Source organism: Artemia sp. Qi Xiang Cuo, chromosome 4, assembly GCF_049724085.1.
Source record: "Artemia sp. Qi Xiang Cuo chromosome 4, ASM4972408v1, whole genome shotgun sequence".
Lineage (NCBI taxonomy): Eukaryota > Metazoa > Arthropoda > Branchiopoda > Anostraca > Artemiidae > Artemia > Artemia sp. Qi Xiang Cuo.
This window is the reverse complement of record NC_142797.1, coordinates 30,201,553-30,224,506: the sequence shown is the minus strand read 5'-3', so window position 1 is coordinate 30,224,506 and position 22,954 is coordinate 30,201,553. Positions and strand designations below refer to the sequence as shown.

General features: G+C 37.7%; 1 protein-coding gene across 2 annotated transcripts in view; it reads left to right on the top strand.

Annotated features, from left to right (window-relative positions):
* smash (smallish) overlaps positions 1 to 22,021 on the top strand; it is an 89,002-nt gene extending 66,981 nt beyond the window's left edge. For both annotated transcript variants that reach the window (XM_089088223.1, XM_089088222.1), the window contains exons 12-15: positions 2,770 to 3,217; positions 6,821 to 6,994; positions 16,439 to 16,603; positions 19,906 to 22,021. In XM_089088223.1, the coding sequence (XP_088944349.1) occupies positions 2,770 to 3,217; positions 6,821 to 6,994; positions 16,439 to 16,603; positions 19,906 to 19,928 (810 nt within the window). In that variant the 3' untranslated portion in view covers positions 19,929 to 22,021. The remainder of the gene's footprint in view (positions 1 to 2,769; positions 3,218 to 6,820; positions 6,995 to 16,438; positions 16,604 to 19,905) is intronic.
* Positions 22,022 to 22,954: the final 933 nt, after the last annotated feature.

The window sequence follows — 22,954 nt, the reverse complement described above, 5'->3', positions numbered from 1 at the left end:
ATGTTGCCCCTTTTTTCCGTTTTTCTTTTGCATTGCAGTCCTCTTAGGCCTAAGACTTATGTAAGTTTTAAGATGAAAAGGGAGAAAAAATCGTGGCACCATTCTGGTCCCATTTTCAAGAGGATTATGCCGATACGGACTTAAGGTGGCAAGTATTAGACTGATACAGGCTTTTGGTCCATTACGAATCTAAAACTAAAATTTCGAACTAAAAATATTTTTGACATTTGCTTCCCTTTTGCCCAGGGAAATACAGTTTGAAGTTTCAATGCGCTCAGGGGAGAGCTTTTTTTGCCTCTGTGTGGGGTTCTGTACATTTTTTTCCCCAACATGTTTTCTAATTTCCTTCTGTATTTGGGTACCCTTAGCCAAGGACTCCAGTGTATAAGTTATGAACCAAATGGATGAAAACATTTTTGGTCCTTTTTTGAGTCCCGAATTAGTGGGCCTGCGCTCCCGAATATATATTTTTATTTTTTTTTAATATTTGGTTTCTGTTAGTCTACCTGTCTTGGCTTTTCTCTGTCTACAATTACCCAGCCCAGTCTTGATGCAACCTATGCAACCTATTGCCCAAAATACTTGATAACTTTAATTCAAAATCAAATTCAAACTTCAACAAAATTGAAGTTATCAAGTATTTTGGGCAATAGGTTGCATAGGTTGCATCAAGACTGGGCTGGGTAATTGTAGACAGAGAAAAGCCAAGACAGATAGTCCAAGTAATTGAGAGGCAAATGTTTAAATGGCTGGGGCACGGGTAAATGGCAGGAGTATGAATGACTCTCTTATTGGACACATACTTTTCAGGTTAGTTTTTGGAAAGGCATGCCTGCCTAGAGTCTTAGGCATGCTGATCAAGAATTTAAAAAAGAGGCAAACAAGGCACACCCGCCTATGGTCTTAAGAAGGTTGACCAAGAATTTAAAATTGACATAGGACCATATACGGATAGGCCATATACGGATATAGTCCTGAACAGATCAGGGACTCAAATTTTTTGGCTTATTTCTGGACTCTCAAGCACCTAACTTCTCCCAACTAAAGAAGCGTTTCTCTTGGCCCAGGGAACGAACCCTGAAATTTTCGAGTCGTTTGACATCCAAAATGAAACATGCTCCAGTTTTCCAATATAGTACTTTACTGTTGGCCATCTGCATCATTTATGGCCCTTGTCCCAGGGGTGGGGGGCTCTTTATCCCTGGCGCAACATTAATTGGGTTTTTGAAAGTTTTGAACAAAATAGTATCTCAAAATTTTGATCTGATTTTTATGTAGGGCAAGGGGCTGGTAACAAAAAAGTGTCGTGATGGCGGGCTGGTTGCCCTCTAATCAATTCCAAAAAGGGCACTGAAACTTTTCATTTCCTATTAAATGTACCTCTTCCAAACTTTCTATGACCATCCCTTCCATGTGAAGCGTTCCGATAAAAAACATACTAAACAGTACATAGGGGGGGGGGGCATAGCCTTTTACTTAGGCAACGCAAGAGTATTGCCCCCGAAACGGTGCAAAGTGGTACTTGAAACTAATTCCTCTTTTTGAATTTCTCCTCTTTTGTACCGTGAGGTGCGTTTGCTAAGTGTCTTTATTATATATTCAAGTTGCATTTTATTTGAAAATCACATACAGGTTTTATATTATAGATACACCACCTCTCAAGAATCTATTTATAGTTTGCAAGTTTTCTAATACTTATGTGCGGTTTTATTCCTCCTCGTGCTTGTCCTAAGTTTTGAAATGTTCCATGCTGAGAAAGTGTGTCAAAAATGAATTGTGCTTTGGAGGGAATTTGTTGAGGTAAAGGAGGAAGCTTGTAGTGGGAATTAGGAGGGCGTTTGTTGAGGCAAAGGAGGAAGCTTGTAGTACGTATCTCTGTATGAGGTTATGATCCCACTTCTGATCTCTTTTACTATTTTTCTATAATTAACGTCTTTGCTGTCTTAAAGGACTCTCCCCTACAAATAAAACAGTCCCGCCCAGACTAAATTCATTCCTTTGGTTTACTAATGAGTATCCTTACTTAAAAGGCTTAAAATTCAAAAAAAAAATTTATTCAATTTTCCATTTTTACGGTTTGTTGTATCTTTTGTATAGCTTGCCTGATTCCGATGAACTTGTCACTCTCAATCCCCCCCCCCCCCCAAGAAGGTTCATCTGTATGTGTCTAACCTCAGGGCTGCACAGTATCGTCAGAAATTTTGCTACACCTGCCGATGTTTTAGGTTGTCTACATCAAAATAATATGAGTATGTCCATTAACTGACAGACAACAACCGACCAATCATGCTACAGTGCTAAAAACTTAAATATGGGACTGAATACAATATTTTTTTATTTTTTTTTCAGGGTTCATTTATTTCCATAATTTATCAGTTGAATAAAGGATACTTAGAATTTATTTCCTGGCTAATATAATTTTCGCTATTTTCTTTACCTATCAGTTGTATTTCTTCAGTTCCATGTACAGCATACTTCAATGTCAAATAAAATCGTGTATTCCTGTCCAATGACATGTTTTATGTGATCAATCAGATTTTTATGACTTTTTTTGTCGTTTTGTTCACTTTCTTTTTTTTAACTGAAGCTCAGCAATTTTTTATAATGAAAGTCAAATTCATCCACTGAAAAAAGAAGAAGAATGAATGGAAAAAATGTGTAGCCTGTAATTGCACAAAGATAAATAAAAATTATATTTATTCTTCTATCTGCCACGGTCCAGTGCTCATCAAAGAAAAATTCAAATTGCAAAAAAAAATCTTTTTTTAGGAAGCAGAGCAACGTCGTCTTGAATCTCAAATCCGTCGTTCAAACGACAGTCTTCCAACTAATGAAGTGCTACCGTCGGTAGATTACCAGCAAACGTCAGGTCAACTCTTCCCGAGGAGCTCTTCCATGGGTAGCATAACACGAACTCGAGGAACGAGTGAGTCGACTATTAGCCCGTCTATTTCTGGAAACAACCCTACTCCAAATTTAAAAACGAGAGGCCCTTCTCCAAGTACTCAAGAGGCTCATTTCGCTCTGTCAGGGTGTAGGTCTGGCCCTTTGAGGAGTAGTTCTACTGATTTCTTATCGAAAAATTATTGGGAACAAGAGCAGGCTAGTCGACTTGCAGGGGAGGAACCGGTAAAAAGAGCACAATCTGCTAGCCATTTGCAGACGGACTATATGAATTTGAAAGATCTTCAGCAAAGCATGGTTGCTCAAACCAGAGGTAAGGGAAACAACCAAAAGAATTTGAGCAACACCTTTTGTAAAAAAAAAAGAATTGAATTAAAAATCGAGTAAGATTTTTTTTCTTCTCAATATCCATTCCAATTCGAATGGGGTAAATTCAGTCAATCTATGTCAACTGACCATCGTCGATTTTCTAAAATTTTGTTGGCAAAAATAAGCCCTTTTCCAAAGGATGTAAGATTACACGAATTGATACAAATATTTTGTCAATAAAAGTTTATAACTAATTACTGAAGTGTTCTCGCCAGTGCTATGTATGCTTTACTGAAACACAAATAAGTAGCTTTTTGCAGTTTTGATTTTGTCATTCCGTTTTATATACTTTTGAAAAGACGAATTTTAAAGGAAGAAACCAAGGATAAAATTTTATTAAGTATTAGACTAATAAAAATTTTTGTGATTTAAAAAAGCAGCATTCCCGAGAGTTTGAGCCGTATTTACTTTTCAAGCATTGTAATGAAAGAAGAAAACGGTGTGAACATATCTTTTGTTTTAAGCAAATTGCAGATAAAACGTATTCTGTTCTGTTCAATTTGTTCTGTAATTTTGTTCTGTTCAATCAGTCTGTTCGTCATATAGACGAGAATTTCTTGTATAAATCTGATTTTCGACGGTGTACCATAAAATATACAATTATACAAGCTTGAAAAAGGCTTTTGAATTCAAATCAAGTTGCCATCAAGCCATGGCTAATTGAAAAAAGAAAAAGCCAAGTGAGATAGTCTAAGTGAGAGGCAAAGCTGGCATAAGCCTTTTTCAGGATTATAAATCTCAGGACTCTGAGATTTAGAACCACAAAGCTCAGATAATCGAAATTACTAATTTTGATGAAAATCAAGCACCATCTAGGAAATATGTATTAATGATTTTTTTTATTAAAAATTTTATTCATCGTTTAAGAAATGTTCTGAATGAACCTGACTTGAATGCAAGCACAGGTGTGGTGGTAGTATGGTTGTTGTAGGCGTATTATCTTAAGGGGTGCTCCGTCTTCGTACATCACTATGCATATTCTATTTCAATCAGTGAATCAAATGAGGTTATGATGTCAATAAAGTTGACTACATCGGGCTGCTTGTACTTGGACCTGTGTCCAAATATCTACCTGATGGTGAAGAACTGCTAAGCACCATCCATTCTTGCTCAGAAGCCAGCTCGGTTAAGGTGGTTTATTTATTTTCTTGCTGGACGCAGCAAAGAAGAAAAATTGCTAAGATCTTGATTCCTATAAAAATCAATTATATTTACTGATACTTTTTGCACCCTGATCCATCCTTTTTTTAAAGGATTTTTTAGTCTTACCGCTCTTACAACCAGATACAGCAGAAGAGTTTTTGTAGTTTCCCGGGGAATCAGTAGCTGCTTTGTAGAACCTGGCTGGAAGCGGACCCACTCTTTGGGCTTTGTGGTTTTCAGGCTTACTTATGGCCACATGAATTTTAGCGACTGAATGAGAATGAATATTAATGTCGGTGGTAGGGCTGCTGACTCCGGGAGAGGGTTGTTTCAAATTATTACTGGGTCCAGGTGCCTGTCTGGCTGTACTGGGGGTCATCAGTGTCGAAGTTTGTGAATTAATTGGTGAAGATGTAGGGTTCAGGAGTTTTTGAAAATGAAACGTTCATATCTCGACGATGTCATCTTTTTGTGTTAGAAGGGGGTAATCTTCTCCCTAAGCAAGTGCTGGGACCTTTTTGTTCTTGCCAGTAGTTTCTTTGAGAAGCTGATAGGGCTTTCTCGACTTAGATTGGCTTGCAACCTTTGGCAATGCATCGTTAGCAACGGTCTTGTCGAGTGGACTTGTGGCACTACCTTTTCAGATCTTTCAGACGTCAGATGTTTTATCCGAGAAATGTTGCTTACGAGCAGCAAGTTTAATTGTCTCATCTGGATCCATTTTTTTCACTTTTTAGAGTTTTAGTCTTCCCATACCTTTTCGATACCGTCCTTTCTGTTCTTTTTTACGCACTTCCAGTCACCCTTAATATCACCAGGGATTCAAATTCAGAGCCAACAAGAATAATGAACCGGTTTCTCAGCTACACATGGGAAGCTTCTCGATGTTCTTGGTTTTTGACGCTCAGAGCCAACGAAAACACTTTACCGGTTTCGAAGCTCTATATGGAAAGCTTCTCATACTGATTTATCTGGGGCTTCTCATACTGATTTATGGGGGTTGGTTTCTCGAATCTCAGAGGAAGGGGTACACGCTTTCTAATTGCAAGCTTGGTGAGGCTGGAGAGATTCACCTGAGGATTGTAAGAGCGATTTTTGGATAATGTATCAGGTCTCCTGTAGCTCCTGCAATTGCATTGGATAGAGTTCCTTTAGCTGTTAGAAACAAATAAATAGTCAAGTTTGGTTTATGACCTTTGGCCTCTTGATCTTTGATCCTCTGGGAGAGTTTATGCCTTGAGTAGAGGGTTCGCTGTGTTAATATTATGTTCTCATTCTATGCCGACACCCCCTCTGTTGCTTAGCTGAGGATTGTCGAGGTTAGGTTGAGAGGATCATTGCCATCCATCTGCCGCTGTGATGCTCCGTAACTAAATTTCCTCGATGAGAAACTAGACGAAAGAGCCGCCTTTGACGCACTCTAGGGACGCATAACCATGTCTAAGGACGGAACAATGAAATTCACTGCCTAACTTAGTCCTAGCGAGGTTTATCATGGACAAACTTACTATCTCAGTTAGGCTGCTTGTATGCCAGACATGTAAATGAAATTATCTATGGTTTTTTGTACGCTACAGTTCAGTAATTTACTATCCGTATCGTCGGTTTTAACATTAGACATAACATTCTTCAGAGTGATATTGCTAATACTACTACTAAAAACTCACTGCTGCACTGCTGCCGCATGAGGCTAACACAGGTACGCATGCTCCTCCTTTAACCCAATATATTCAAAGCCTCCGTCGTTACACCCTCTCAAGAAGTTCCCATTTCTCTTAAATATTTCCTGACGACATTCTCCCACCCTATTCGGGGACGACCCGCTTTTCGTTAGGCCCTAAACGTTTGTGCGTCAAGGACAATCTTTGGTAATCTGCATTGTTCAATGACTAATTCCATGCCAGTCCAATTGAATTTTTTCACAGCATTTGGTATTTTCTGAACTTTCTACTTAAGTTTTTTTTTTATAAATTGTGTTTTTTTTATCTTTATTTTCTATTCTTTTCTTCTCATTCATGACCGTTTTAAACTGTTACTTAAGTTATTATTAAGTATGTTATGAAAAAAGGACTATTTAACAGTAAAATAGTTCTACTTAGTTGTGAGAGAATTCGGTAGGATGAAATTGTAAGTCTCCAGATAACAATATAAGTCTCCAGTATATTTTACATAAGAAAAGGAAATATAAATAACGACGAAGACCACACTGCTTCTCCATCACAAACATCAAAAACAAGAAGAACAAAAGGGAATTTTTTTCATGAGACAGTGAAGATAATTTGAATATTCATTCAAATTATTTTCACTATCTCATGAAAAGATTTCCCTATTGTTCTTCTTGTTTTTGATGTTTGAAAAGGAAATGTGTAGATCAAAATGGTCAATATGCTCCTATGCTTTTTAGGTTCTTTGGCTGACAGTACGAGAAGCTCAAATAGGAGCTCACAACTCAGTGGGAGTGGAGCTGCACCTCAAGTTCCGAGCTTACCTCCTCGAAATGCCAGCAGTGAAAGAGGAAGAGATAAGATGCTGAGTGTCAGTGGTAAAAAGAAATGCTCCCAGTGTGGACAAGAGTTAGGTAATATCTTGATTTTAGATTTTCTTTTATTGGATTAAAGGATAAAAGAAAGAGTTTCTCCAGAGCACTTGCTGACGCGTAGGGTGTGTACTTGACGTTTCAGTTGCTGAGTCTAGGGCAAGTAGCAAGCCTCTCATTCATTCTTATGGCAGTGGAAATCGATCCCTGGGCCTCGTATTGCCAAGCAGGGCATCAATCCGCTATGTTACCAAGGTTTATCTGTATTATTCCACGACAAGGTTTTATTTGTATTACTGCTCGCAGATTCAAAAAGGTTTAAGCCAGAAACAAGTGATTTGAGAAAGAGGAAACGCAAAAGGATACCCGACTGAAACGTCAGGCGGGTATCAAAAGGACGTAACTCCATAATTTTAAATTTTCAGAAAAGCAGAAAAAAGTCTCACAACTCTTTTATTTCCTGTCCGGTAACAGTAAAACAAAACCGGCTTGATATGTACTGATCTTTCATATCGATCCGTTTTTGTTTTACGGTTATCGGAGGAGAAATAAAAACGTTGTGAGGTTTTTTTGTTCTTCTGGAAATTTACAATTATGGATATACTACTATTACTACTACTAACAACTCGCCGCAGTACCCAGCCGCCTGAGGCCAACACAGCTATGCACGCTCCTTCTCCATCCCAATCTGTTCAAAGCCTTCCTCTTTACATTCTCCCAGGGAGTTCCCATTTCCTTTAAATCTTTCTTTATGATATCCTCCCACCCCAGACGAGGACGACCTGCTTTCCGTTTAGCCCTAGACGTTTGGTCGAAAAGGACAATCTTCGGCAATCCCAGAACAATCCGTTGGCAATTTTTCTGGAAAACATCTAGCAAATCTTCATCCGCTTTTCGGAGCGTCCATATATCAGATGCTTAAATCATCAGCATAATCTAAGTCCAGGAGATTTTTTCCTCCCCATTTGATTCTGTGGTCAATACCTCTTTTTATTACAATTTTGTATTGGTATTTAACAGAAAAAGGAAAGTATCTAAGATGAGATCAAATGATCCAAGAAAGAAGGAACTTAAAAAAATCCGCAAAACTTATGCAGTTCTAAAATGGATAATACAGGAAAGAAACCATGCATTTGGGGCCTAATAGGAGAGCTAGAATAAAAGTGATTCAAGCGGCGCTAAGTCAAATGGGCATAAATTTCTTTTTGAGTAGAGCAAAGAACAATAAGTATTTTAAGAAATTCAAGAAACGTTGTACTATTTTCAAAGAGCATCCAAATATGTCACTTCCTTAACACACTGATTTGTAGGCGATAACGATTAATTTTTTCTTCTTTACCAAAAGCTTAGAAAAGACTGACCTTTCGCTTATGTTAAGGTATTTTCTAACAAACCATTATATTGCTTATGAATTTTAAATATAACGCTTTCGCTACGTTTATTTTGTTTTAGAAAATGATTACAAAAGTAGATCTTCTCTGATAGGCTTATCTTTAGTTAGATAAGACTTGTAAGTAAAAAAATTAGAATATATGCTAATCCGGCTTTTGATATTTGCGAAAAAATTTAAATACAAAGTTTGTCTTAATATTATTTATTGAACGTCCGGTCTATTGTGTTAAACTGAACAAAATGAGACGCCCAGTCTCCTTTTTATTTCCCCTCTTTTCAACAGTTAGCTGAAAGCGATTGCAACAAGCCCCTTTCGAGCTCAGTGTCACCAAACAAGTCAATTCATGTTGGCTGCCTTTTGTTCAAGATTACAACTAATTAAATAACCCCTATTTTAAATTTTTATAACCAATGACACATTTTAGAGACGAAACTTTAAAAGCTAAACAACAAATTAGTTTGGCTCTTACCATTTTTGTAAATTGAAGAATTTCATTTTTAAGCCGCACAATATTTGGTAATGATGAGGGAAAAGGTGAATGAATCTACAATTGGGTATTGATTCCGAATAGAGTCAGTTGTGGCCAGTTGGCGTTATTTTTGTACGCCAATCACAAACAGGTTTACACAGCTAATTGAGTAACTAAAACGAGTTTGAAGATATATGTAACCAATAGGAAGTTGTCATTATAATTTGAGTTCCGGGCTTTTCTTATTGACTTTTAGATGAGTGATTCTTTTTTCTCGTTCTCACACTATTTTCTCGGTATTTGTCGCGAGTCCAAACTGTATAGATTTTAATCCTTTCAGAATTTTGAATTCAGTTTCACCGGAATGAAGACATAAGGAGTAACAACAGTGGCGTAATTGCGCCAAAAAGTCTGGGGGGGGGGAAGGGGCAAAGTTGGAGCCAATTTTTCCAAATCGGGTGAAAATGACAGTGAAAACTGAAAAATGATCCATATTTTACCATATTAATTAAAAAAACTTTTTCCACAGAATAAGTTTTCCAAAGAAAAGTAAAGAACTCCATTAAACAAAAAATGAGCAAAAATAAAATCAAATAATCTACCAAGCTCGAAACTACCACAAATCAACATCGATAAATAAATAAAACCCAAAACGAACAGAAATTACGATAAACAACCGATTCAAACTTAATATAAGCAAAAATTAACACAAGTTGGGTGTAAAACCCCGTTTCCTTCCCATGGCCAGAAAAAAATTTACGCTTCACTGAAAAAAATATAAATGTTTTTACTTTTATAACTTTAATAAATCAAATAATTTTAACATTTTGATTACTAAATATCAGTATATGTATATTAAACTGACAATGCACATTCATTTTGTATTTTTTCAGTAAAGTACAAATTTTGTTCTGGCCTTGGGAGGGCATTGGGGTTTTGCGCCCAACTTATGTTAATTTCTGTTCGTTTTGGGTTTCATTTATTTATCGATGTTGTTGAGCAACAAAAAAAAAAAAAAATATTACTAATCACTTTTGACTATTAAAAAGGGCACTAGCCTTTGAATTTCCAATCGAATTAGCCTTTTTTGAAGTTTCTACGACAAAGCCTTCTGTAACAACCTTATATGCACCAAGGATATAGCTCAAAACCCTTGTACTGAGATTTTTGGGGGAATGTCCTTTCAAAAACATATTTTCTATGTGGAAATCAACTAGCCTACGCTAAACAAAATGGCTATCTCAAAATTTTGATTGGATGTGTTTGGGTGAATGATGGACGTGGGGGGGCTAGTTGCCCTCCAATCAGTTTCGACTATCAAAAAGGGCACTAGCCCTTTGAATTTCCAATCAAATGAGCCCCTTTTGAAGTTTCTATGACAACGCCTTCTATAAAAACCTTGTATACCCCAGGACATAACTTAAAAACCTTGACCTAAGGGTTGTTGGGGAGTGTCCTCCTCAAAAAAATATTTTCTATTTGGAAATCAACTACGCTGAACAAAATGGCTATATCAAAATTTTGATTGGATGTGTTTGGGGGAATGATGGGCGTGGGGAGGGGATAGTTCCCCTCCAATCACTTTCGACTATTAAGAAGGGAACCAGCCCTTTGAATTTCCAATCGAACGAGCCTGTTTTGAAGTTTCTACGACAACACCTTCTTATAAAAACCTTATATGCCCCCAGGACGTAACTTAAAACCCTTGCCCTGAGGGTGGTAGGGAAGTGTCCTTTGGGGGTGTGTCCTCCTAAAAAACATATTTTCTATCTGGAAATCAACTAGCCTACGCTGAACAAAATGGCTATCTCAAAATTCTGATTGGATGTGTGTGGGGGAATGATGGGCGTGGGGGGCTGGTTGCTCTCCAATCACTTTCAAATATTAAAAAGGGCACTAGCCCTTTGAATTCCCAATCGAATGAGCCTTTTTTGAAGTTTCTACAACAACACCTTCTATAAAAAACCTTATATGCCCCCAGGGCATAACTTCAAACCTTTGCCCTGAGGGTTGTGGGGGAGTGTCCTCCTCAAAAACATATTTTCTATCTGGAAATCAAGTACGCTGAACAAAATGGCTGTCTCAAAATTTGTATTGGATGTGTTTGGGGGAATGAAGAGCGTGGGGGGGGGGGCTAGTTGCCCTCCTATCACTTTCGACTATTAAAAAGAGCACTAGCCCTTTGCATTTCCAATCGAATGAGCCTGTTTTGAAGTTTCTACGACAACACCTTTAACAAAAGGCTTATATGCCCCCAGGGCATAACTTAAAACCCTTCCCCTAAGGGTTGTGGGTGAGTGTCCTCCTCAAAAACACATATTTTATATTTTGAAATCAACTACGCTGAACAAAATGGCTATCTCAAAATTTTGATTGGATGTGTTTTGGGGACTTATGGGCGTGGGGGGGGGCTAATTGCCCTCCAATCACTTTCGACCATTAAAAAGCGCACTGGCCTTCTGAATTTCCAATCAAATGAGCCTTCTTTGAGGTTTTTATGATAACGCCTTCATTGATAACCTTATACGCGCCCAAGGACTAACTTAAAACCCTTGCACTGAGGATTGTGGGGGAATGTCCTCCTCAAAAACATATTTTCTATCTGGAAATCAAATACGCTGAACAAAATGGCTATATCAAAATTTTTATTGGATGTGTTTGGGGGAATGATGGGCGTGGGGGGGGGGGGGGGGTATTTGCACAAAAATCACTTTCGACTATTAAAAAGGGCACTAGCCCTTTGAATTTCCAATCGAATGAGCGTGTTTTGAAGTGTCTACAACAACTCCTTCTATAAAAACCTTATATGTCCCCAGGGCATAACTTAAAACCCTTGCCCTGAGGGTTGTGGGGGAGTGTCCTCGTCAAAAACACATTTTCTATCTGCAAATCAACTACGCTGAACAATATGGCTATCTCAAAATTTCAACTGGATGTGTTTGGGGAAATGATTGGCGTGAGGGGGGGGCTAGTTGCCCCCCAATCACTTTCGACTATTAAAAAGGACACTAGAACTCTCGATTTCTAATCGAATGATTCCCTTATGAAGTGTCGATAGCCATCCCTTGTACATGAATGGGCCAGCTTTAAAGAAAAAAAAAATAATAACCTGCCACTTGTCAACATTGATCTTACGTGCCATCATGGCATCAATTGAAACCCTTACCCTGAGGGTTGTGGAGGAGTGTCCTCCTCTAAAAGATGTTTTCTATCTGGAAATCAACTACGCTGAACAAAATGGTTATCTCAAAATTTTGATTGGATGTGTTTGGGGGAATGACGGGCGTGGGGGGGGGCTAGTTGCCCTCCAATCGCTTTTGGCTATTAAAAAGGGCACTAGCCACTCCAATTTCCAATCGAATGAGCCCTTTTCGAAGTCTCTACGACAACCCCTTCGATATGAAGTGCCCGGGTATGGTGAAAAAAAAACAAAAAAAAAACAACACATTGTGCCCACATCGTTCTTTACTTAGGCAGCGCTAGCGCGCTGCCTATGAAAGGCAAGATACAGTGAAGAAACCTAGCCTGTTTCTCTGGATACTTGAATTGTGCAAGCTTATTTTAGTTTGACAAGATTTTTTGCAGAAACTAAGTTTCAGCTGGGGGCATGTGAGATCTGGGAGGGGGGCAATTTTGGGTCTGTGCCCCCCTGTCTCATAGGAAATTACGCGCTTGAGTAACAAGCTGTGTTTTATTTCGGTTTAAAACTAGCTAAAACCTTTAATTATGACTCCCTCCCATTTATGTAAATTAGGATTTAGCAGTTAAGCAGCTTACTTTGTTCAGGGGCTCGAGTCCTGGTGTCGCTGGTTATTTTGGTTTTGAACAGGGGTCAATGGTGTGACTCTGTAAGCTCATCCAGTTCCGACTCAGCTCTAAATGGGTACCTGGAGAAATCTAGGAGGAAAACCCGGGAAGCGTCGGATAAACCACGCATTGCACTCCCGACCGAAGTCATTGAATCAGGAGATCGGTACCTGCGCAACGCATACCATTGGTCAGCATGCGATTTTTTATTCGAAGCAGTAATTGGTCAGCATGCGATTTTTTATTCGAAGCAGTAATTGGTCAGCATGCGATTTTTTTAGAAGCAGAAGCAGCTTACTGCTTCTGCTTACTGCAGAAGCAGTAAGCTGCTTCTGCCTGGGCTATCCTGTTGTGTTGACTTAGTAGCCTATGTTTTGTTTTTTGTCATGTTGGGCCGGTCCGGAATGAGCAAAGATCAGTATATAGGCTAGCAGTCTCTGCTTAATGAGACTGTGAGTTCTTGCGACTTATGCGTTTCCTGGCTGTACGCTATAAAAGGCTGATGCGAATACGGCATCATCCAGTTTCGGACATATCCACATTTTTTCTTTTTATGGCCTTTTAATCGCGGGATTCTATTTTGCAGGTGATGCTTGGTAATTAGGTATGGGGCCTACCAAGTTCAATAGTTCATGGCTTGCTAAGACGGATTGCAGCGGTAGAAAAATTGGTGAATGGTGTAAGACTGGGAACGACCAGTACTCGTTCTTTTGCAAACTCTGCTTGAAAAATCTTGGTTGCACAGCTGGGGTTGCTCAGCTAAACCAACATGTGCGATCTGCAGAACACAAAGCCGCAGTTACTGCTCAACTACATCCACTACAGCTTCACCTGACCGGACAATGTCGAGTTGATGAAACAACCAAGGATAAATCATTGGTTGGTACAAACATATTTTGTGAGCGTGATGCCGCTTATAAATCTGAGTTAATATGGGCACTTCAGACGGTACAGAGTTCCATGTCTGCTAACTCCTCAGACCATATTGTCGCAACCTTCCATGCGATATTCCCCGGTAAGATCCCCGACGGAATGCCCCGTATGTGCGAAGAAACTCACGTATCTGATCACCGATGCGCTGCATCCTTACTGTAAGCAAATGCTTGTGAAGGACATTCAGTCATATTTTGTACTAGAATATAACGAGACAACCGACAACGCTGGTATGAAAGAGTTACAGATACGTCTTTGAAATTGGTCCTTATACAGAAATGAAATCCAGAGCAGACATTTATACACAAGTTTCATGGGCCATGCAACAAGTGATGACCTATATAGGAAGATTGTATCAGCCACTGAACAGTATCAGCTGCCACTTGAAAAACCGATAACGCTTGGAAGTGACGGACCAAACGTCAACAAAAGCGTTTGGAACAAGTTCAATGCCGAAAAAAGAAAGTGACGGGAAAGGGAATGTTGAACATTGGTACTTGCAACATCCATATAATTCATTCAAAGGTCTTCAGGTGTTCGGAGAAGAAAATTCCGACTTTGTTATTCTTGTGCATTCATTTTTTGACGGCTGGCCTGCGCGTTGTGAAGACTATCGAAAGTGCCAAAAGAAAGTGGGAGTGCCAGAGAATGCTTTCATGAAGCATGTCCCAAGCTGCTGGCTGACGATCGGACGTGCCCTCGCTAGAATCATGCAGAAGTGGCCGGCAATCATAGAGTACTTCCTGGACTTCGTGCCGGGAGAGAAAAAACTGAAGAATCTTCTGTTCACTCCCAAATTTCTGTAGATTGTGGCTTATATCTAAAGTGCGACGATGAAGGCCCAACTCGAGTTTGTTCTAGCCTCAGCAGAACTGTTCATGAGTTTCACCCAACTGTTCCAGAAAGAAGAGCCTCTCATTTATGTTCTGCACTCAGAGATCAAAACACTAGTTGCGACGATTTTCGGACGGGTCTTTACTCCAGATTTCGTGACCGAGACTGAAAATTTCTCAACAGAAATGTTGAACCTAACTGAAAAATTTGCAGAACAACTCATATTTTCAAAAAATGTGGAACGAGCTTTTGGTGAGAAAGCAACACTGAAAAACCAGGCCATTTTCTACGTCAATGTGCGAAAACATTTTATTGTGGGTAATCGCCATATTTTGAACAAATTTCCTCTGGAAAAGGATGGTTTTCTAGAGGCTTTACGCTGTTTGAGTCTGATCAACATGAAGGATTCAAGAAGCATTGCAGACAGAGCGGTTGTGGCACGCGAGATTGCGATTGGAGTAAGCTCAGACGTCGCCCAGGCTGAGTGGCTGCTTTGCGAACGGAAACTGGACCCCGTGAGGACATTACTCGGATCGATCATTTTTGGAGCCATTATTTTAGACTGGTGAATGAGCGCGTGGACAGCAAGTACCCGGAACTTACCAAGCTTATCAAAGCGGTGCTGACGTTGTCGCATGGCAGAACAGATGTAGAGCGTGGGTTCTTGCATTCTGGTTAGATTCTTGGTGAAGACCAAGCCTTGATGTCTGAACGCGTTCTGGATGCGAGACTCATGGTATATGACACGTTGAGGCTTTATGGAGGAAAACCAGAACGGTTTGTTATTACAAAAGAGCTGTTGAATCTTGTACGTTCCGCACGGTCTCGGTATCAACATTATCTGGATGGAAAGAAAAAAGAAGAGCTATCCGAGAAGGAGAAAGCAGCTGTCGAAGAGGACAGCAAGCGGAAGTTGCAGGAGGTCCACGACAAAAAGAAAGAAATAGAAGACCTGGAAAGCAAAAGGAAAAAACTTAGAGCATCAGAGCAAGAAAAGAGAACAGTAGCAGATACTCTACTTCAGGAAGCGACCAACAGAATGAAGAAGGCTACCGAGTCCAAGAGTTCCATAGACATTGCCCTAGCTGTTTCTTTGCTCGAAGGAGCTGTGAAGTCCAGAACAAGTGAAAGAGAGCAGATGGTGGAATCTGCGAGAATGGAGCAGTCTCTTGCAAAGATAAAAACTGACCTCATATCGAAATTGATGCTCAAGAAGCAGCAAGACTGACTCCAAATATTTTACCTGTATCAGTCAATCGTTCGCACAGTATGTGTATCTGATTTTTTCTATTTTTTACTATTTGTACAGTTTGTATTTGAAATAAATAAAAAAAAAAAAAAAAAATTCAAAAACTCGGGAAATGACGAATTTATGTGACCAGGTATCCCACACCATCTACCACAGATCTGATCCCGAGGACTTCCGAATCCTATATTTGGCCTATATTTAGGCCCGGGAAATCCTATAAAAATAGGACAGAGTCTATAATTTGAAACGAACCGACCTGTCCGAACCCTGCTAGTACACCGCAATGTAAAATTGAGAATAAACTTCCTATTTTTGTGTGGATCATTAGGAATGTCAGTTTTATGTAAAATGATGAGAAGACCTTTGTAAAGGTCTTAGAAAAGTACTAAGTCTGGTTAGAGCCAGCATGAGTAGAAAGCGAGCAAGAGTTTAAGAGCATATTTTGGCTTCTATTTTTATTGCTTAAAATTTTCTATTACTTCAAGTTGAATCAATCCCATGGTAGAATAGTGTGGAGTATCAAAAGAATCAAGTAAATGATAAAATGTCTATTCAAAGATAATGTTCACTCAATGCGCCAATAGTTGGATTTTAGTCCAGTTTTAGTCATTTTAGTATATAGGGCCAATTATTAATAGCTTAACTGACAATGTTTCTTTTTCTTCTACCGCCGTTTTTTTTTTTTTTTTTTTTTTTTTTTTTTTTTTTTTTCGTTTCGTTTCGTTGGTGATATAATTGGCAGCCTTGGCAATTATTTTGACATCTGACACTTCTTCTCTTAATATTTGAGTTTTCTTATAGGTCGAGGGGCAGCTATGATTATTGAAACATTAAGGCTGTATTACCACATGGATTGCTTTCGATGTTGTGTCTGTCAGTCTCCTCTTGGTAGTGGTTTATCTGGCACTGATGTACGGGTGCGAAATGCCATGCTTCATTGCCGAAATTGTTATTCAAATGACGACGGTAAGTCTTTCTGTAAAACATACGTTTTATCGGTTCGGTTTTATCGGTTTTCGCGTTATTTACCAGCTAATGATAACAAGATTCTGAAATTTTCGGTTTTATTTAGAATAAAATCAGTGGCGTCAATTCACGAAAGTTTAAGGGCCTGGAGAAAATGTTTTTCTGAATATGTAGGGGGAGGCAAATCCAAACAGAGTGCATCTAAGGTTGCTAGGAAACCAGTTTTCTCTTGCAAGGATTAAGGATTGGCGTGTAGCTGAATTTATTGAGAAACAGGTGAATGCTGGCACGTCTATAAATAAGAAAGGTAGTAACAAAGTAACATTTTTCCAATATCCTAAGATGCCGTGAGGACTTGAAATTAGAGGACAGGCATTAGCAAAATTCCAAGGTTATCTGAAACGTCCCGTTCGAATCGTGGACATTACGGAATTCAAAGGAAGAACGGAACACACCTCATCGTTTTCTGCTAAGGCACGTACGAAGTTATAATGGTTCAACAATCTCTGCTCGAATCATAGCAAGAAAACTTCGGCGAAGCTGTTAAGAAAAAAACCAAAGGAGTAGCAAATGCATTCAGTAAAGTTGCTACTTTTCCAGATATCTACTTAGAAAAGTTAAACTTGGATCGGGTTTCTCTTGCCTCCGTCGTGGATAGCGCACAAAAAGAACTAGAACATCTCCGAAGTGGTTTGCGCAATGAAATTAAACAAAAGGCCTGTAATAACTTGAGCACGGTTCCTCCTTCGGTGCTCAACTCTGCTTTTGCTGAAGACATAGTTTCCAAAATTCACGATGCGATCCTGCTTGAATACTCGGTTAAGGTCAACTCTTTTGAAAAAATATTATCTGGGCTCAAAAACCAAATTGGATCCCTAGAGGACAGAATTTAAGCGATTAAACTGAAAATAGATGATATGGACCAAAAAACGAGATTGGATGCACTTATTTTCAGTGTTTTAAAGCAATCTCAAGGAGTCAGTGCTGAGACGGCAGCAAAAGAAATTATCGGAGACAAAGTGGGACTACCGGATATTGCAAATTCGCACATACCGAACATTCGTCGGTTCTAATCTTAAAAAAAGTGGTCTTTACAGAAAAAGTGTTTAGTGCTGTCCTCCTCCAGGTTTGTTTTTTCTCCCCGTTTTCATTTTCCCTTTTTTTTCTTGTTCCTTATTGCTTTCTCTCTCTTCTTCTTTTTTTTTACCTTTAAAGTTGAAACCATAGGTTGATCTATTTATTGGCTTACTTTCCTCCTCTTTTTTTTCTTCTTGATAAGATTAGGCAATTTGTTGTTTCTGTTTTGTTTTTAATTAATATTAGTTAATGTCCTGCCCTAGCCAAGCATTTTTTTTTGCTTTCCTGTCAGGAATGTTATGTAAGTTACGTATTTTGTTTTTACATACAGATAACTGAAACTGAAACTTTCTTCAATGTGTCGGGAAGGTTTCCAATCAAGGAGGGTGGCACAACAGGGAACTCCTAGAGCTGTCAAATTACTCAAATGATGCTTCTTTTGAACTGATTTTAATGTTTTCCAAGCAGGTGGGCTAGAATATTTTAGGGACTGCCTTTTCTTGAACTTTAAAAAGAAAATTCTGCTCCGTTCCATCAAAAAAAAAATAAAAAAAAGATAAAATTCAAAACTTTCGAAGGATGTAAGTTTCATTAAATCTGAATATATCAATAAAATAATTTGACCATTCAAATTAAAATTTTATATAATGGACGAAATAGTGTGGTCTGTTAAGGTATTCCCTTAAATAAGCTGGTTAAAGGTAATCTGCTTGGTCCCTTTTGTTTTATAATTATTGAAAATGAGTAAAACTGTTTTATTAGAAACGTAAAAGAGACTTATCATGCTGTGACTAAGCTAGCCAAAAACATTTCTAACAACCAATTTCTATAATCTGAAGTATAATTTATTAGTTTCTTCTGTATCCTAACAAATTTACGTAAAAGGTGTACGCCACTTTGGGGTATCTTGTTGAGAATCCACCACCCATAGTAGGTGATAGAGAACCTCAGTGCGCACCAATTTCACTTTCACTAAAAGTTCTTGACATTGGGATAGTGTAGACGTTTCTTAGGTAGAAATTTATATTGGGTAAATCTTTTTGGTACCTCAAGCTACGCCGTTATGACTAAATGAATAGCTTTAGTTTCTTCTTCATTTTTTGTGACTGTATCTTAGTAGAAAGCATTTTGTAAGAAAAAGTTACTTCGTCAGATGTGATGCTATATTATGAAAAATATTTAACCGGGTTTTAACAAATTTATTCTTCTTTTGTAAAACATTCTGTATTCTCTATGTAAGTTTAAACCTGTTTCCTATTTCAATATTGATTTTACCTTTGTAATTACTATTTGCATATCCCCATGGCTTAACCCTTTTGATGGTGGTCACTATACTTCCGTTCGCAAAGCACTGAAAACCAGAATTTTCTTATCTGGATAAAACGTCTAATATAAAAAATTCTCGTATTTTTTTTCTACATTTCAAATCTTTTTTAAAAAAAAATTGATTTCTGTTGTTTATTTCTTTTTGGTAGCTCTGATTTTGATGAACATGAAATAATTAAAATATCCCGTTCAGATCAGAAATGTCCAGTCGCTTCTGGTTATCACTATTCGCATACAATCCAAAATAAAATGTAAATTTTGGAATACGTGTAAAACTTTTAATGGGGCAGGGAACTTTCCAAGATTTTTTTTTTCTTTTTTTTTTTACAAATAATAATAAAAGTTTATGTATTTGGCTTCACACCCAGAGGTTTTTGGCTCACGTGCTCAAAAAAATTCTTGCAATTAGTTTTTTCTTTCTTTTGTATATTTCTTTACTTTTTTAATTTTTAAAAGCTTCCGAATGTGAAGTTGGAAAATTTGGACTTTTATTATTATTTTTATAAAAGATTTTTTTTTTGCAACATTCACTGTCTTATTAAATTTTTACCTGTTTTTAAACATTGCTCTTTCGTTGAGTTATAAATGGAATGGGAAAATGTCAAGGAAATTTTCTGACATTTTTCATGATTGTCTTTACAGGCTACCAGACCGTAAACGTGCTATAAGTGACGTATGAACTGTTGCACATCAATTTTATGTTTCATCATGACAAAATACTATCTAATCTTGTTCCAACTTTCTTTGCTTTGCCCTTATTTCTTCCAATTCTGATCTTCGGACCATAGGAGAGGAGTGTTTAAAACCATTGAAAAAGGCTTGAGCCTTTAAGATTTAGAGGTGCGTGTTTCGGTTTGGTTTTATTATGATTTAAAGCTCCCTTTGAATTTATTTTTTAGGTTTTAAATTCAGCAAAGTTTGAAGTCTTCTTCTACTGGAATTTGGTTTCATTTAACGGAATATGTCAGTCGTCTTCTATCTAGTCTTTTGATCCTGAACCTGCTAGTTTTATCGGAAACTATAGTGAAGGAGCCCTGTCTTCCCTTCCCACCAGAGAATGCTATTCTACCTTCATACAAAGTTGTTCTTTATCGCAAAGTAGCATTCAGTTCTTTATTTTCCTTGCTACGATTACGCTTGACAGTAGGTGCGTTTGACAGTTGATTTTGATGTGTGAATAGCTTAAGTATGGTTAAGCTATAGTATGTTAATTTAGACTGTATTTTTCAAAGTAGTTAATATTTCGTAATCGGTTTTTCTATATTATCGTATTTATTAAAAAACCGTAGACTGTGTTTCTGCCGCTTCCAGTGATATCTAAATCTTACTTATCGATTTTTTTTTATTGCAGTAATATGTGCCCTTTTGAACAGATACCAGAATCCCAACCCTTTTAAAGAATACAAAGCGTACGTTTAACCTACAGAAGAGAAAGAAAAAGTATAAAGCAGAATCAAATCAGATCAAATAATACTCAGAGTCGAATGCAAGAGGGAGGAAGCGTTGGACGCCTGCCTCCCTCGACAGCTTCTCGCGGTTTATTTTCCATATCTTTTAGAATGTTTTTTGCTTTTTAATATAATGTGGAGTCCAAGTTCACATTTATTACCCATCCCTCCTCCCCTCAAATAAAGTTTTGCTTCATGCCCGCGCCCAGCCTGCCTACCTTGTCGTGTATTTTTCTAATTTTGAAACGTTGAATATATTTTATGTAAAGTAGGAATACACTGTATCCCTGAAGGAACTGTGAGCGAAATCGTTGAACCTTTCTTTAACAACGAAATTAATCTCCATTTTGGTCTGTAACCCACATTTGTCAGGAAAGGGCTTTTTTTTCTTTTGTAAAACAAATCTCGTCGTGGAAATTTCTGTTTCTCAATCCAATTTCTAATGAAATATCCCTGGGAAATTTCTCTTTTCCCCGGAATAAATCGACTGACAGGTACCTATGGTACTGCTTAGCTTAATATAAAGAATATATCTCAAGAAACCGAGCTTTGGATAATGGCAATTTGAATGGAGTTATTATCTGTAACCTCTTAATCTACTTTTGTTAGCAATTTATGATCATTTCTGAGTTAGGTATGTGATTCCTATTCAGGAGCTGAGGTCGACAAACTTCTTTATTTATCTAAGCCATAAAGGTCCTAGGAAATAGATATAAGAAAGCTATACCAACGGGTGCCTAATGTTTTTGATTTTAATTAAAAACAGTTCGGCTTATGGTCTACTAAAATCCAATAAAGTTATACCAGTGCAAAGTGCTTGCATTGTAAGTTTTGAAAATTTATAATTTCTGTATGCGCAGTGTTGCCATTTAAGTTTTAATTGTCCCAACGTATATGTTTTCAGTGAACCGTCTACTGGCAACCGAAAAAAAAAACTGAAAATAACCAATCATAATTTATCGACAAATGATGATAACAAACGCCAACAAAGGTAGTACCAGGAAAGTGGTAGACAACTATAGTAGCCACCGTGTTGTAACAGGTACACTACCATATGTCTTGCCCTCATTGTGGCAGTGGACTGGTATTGGTACATTGCCTAGATAAATTAGATTCCTTTTCTAGAGAATAATGTACTTTAACTTACCTTGACTTAAAGCTCTTGCTCGGCAGCGTCGCCAGCATAGAGGGAATCAGACGTCAGCGCCATTAGTCGTCTCCAGAGTGGCTTATTTGGGCGAGGGTAGGAGCCTCGTTGGGGTCGATGCACCGCGAAGTGAGTCGATTGCGGATGATATCCGCCCATGTCGCACGCGGTCTACCTCTAGGGTGTTTCCAGCCTTTTGCAAAGAAAAATGTAGGCCAGATAAAATTATTTGTTGGGAATTGTCGTCTTGTTCACAAATCTCTTTTGTGTTAGTGATTACCACAGACTTTAGAACGCTTTAGACACTAAATAACGCTATTATAAGCGATCTCCACACGTCTTTTCTTTGTGGGCAGAACACACTTCATGTACTTGAGCTATGGAAGAAAGGGTGTTAGAGACGAACGTATGTTCTGCCCACAGGAATATGTTCTTACCCACGGCTCGAGTCAATCTTGTTGATAATTTAAAAAAAAAGTTTTTTTTGTTCAAATGAAAAATTTCACGCACTCCTCCAACATAACAAAAATAAATATTTGATTGAAAGGAAAAGTAAATTCTGTATGAAAAAATTTACGATATAAAGGGAAGAAAAAAAATCGATAGATTTTTGTTACTTTCTGAAGGATGTATAGTGAACATTTAGTAACCTAAAAAACTGTGTTTTTTCTATTTAATGTAAATCATTTGTACATTGTTTTTTACCTATGCAGTGGTGTTTTCATTAACGTAGGCCTACATATTACTTAAACACTGAAAAAAAATGGTGAACTTTTGTTTCATTGTTGCTGTTCAGTTTTCTTTTTGTTATTCTTTATATGCTAACTAGGAGCCTTACATTGTTGCTTTGTATATAACGAATTCCTAAATCCATGTCCCCCTCCTTTTTTTAGAGAAACCGTTCAGGCGTTTCATACCTGAATTTACGTCTAATAACTATTTGGTTGTGTCCTTTCTAATCCGGATTAAATTTTTGCTATTATGGGCTAATTGGTGGAAGAAAGTGTTAATTGTCAATAATTATCTGCAATAAAATACCTCTTTATGTTTAACAATACTGGCGTAGATTGGATTGTCTTATTTACGACTTAAGGAAAGATTTCCATCAATCTATCCATTACCCGGGGCTATATTTTCCTTTGTAACATATATTTCCAATATATATATATATATATATATATATATATATATATATATATATATATATATATATATATATATATATATATATATATATATATATATATATATATATATACTTCGGAATAAACATTTTCCTGAAAAAAAAAAAAATTACTTTTGGCAGTTGTCTTTATCAGCAAGTGATAAATAAAGAAGGTTTTGAATGTTCAT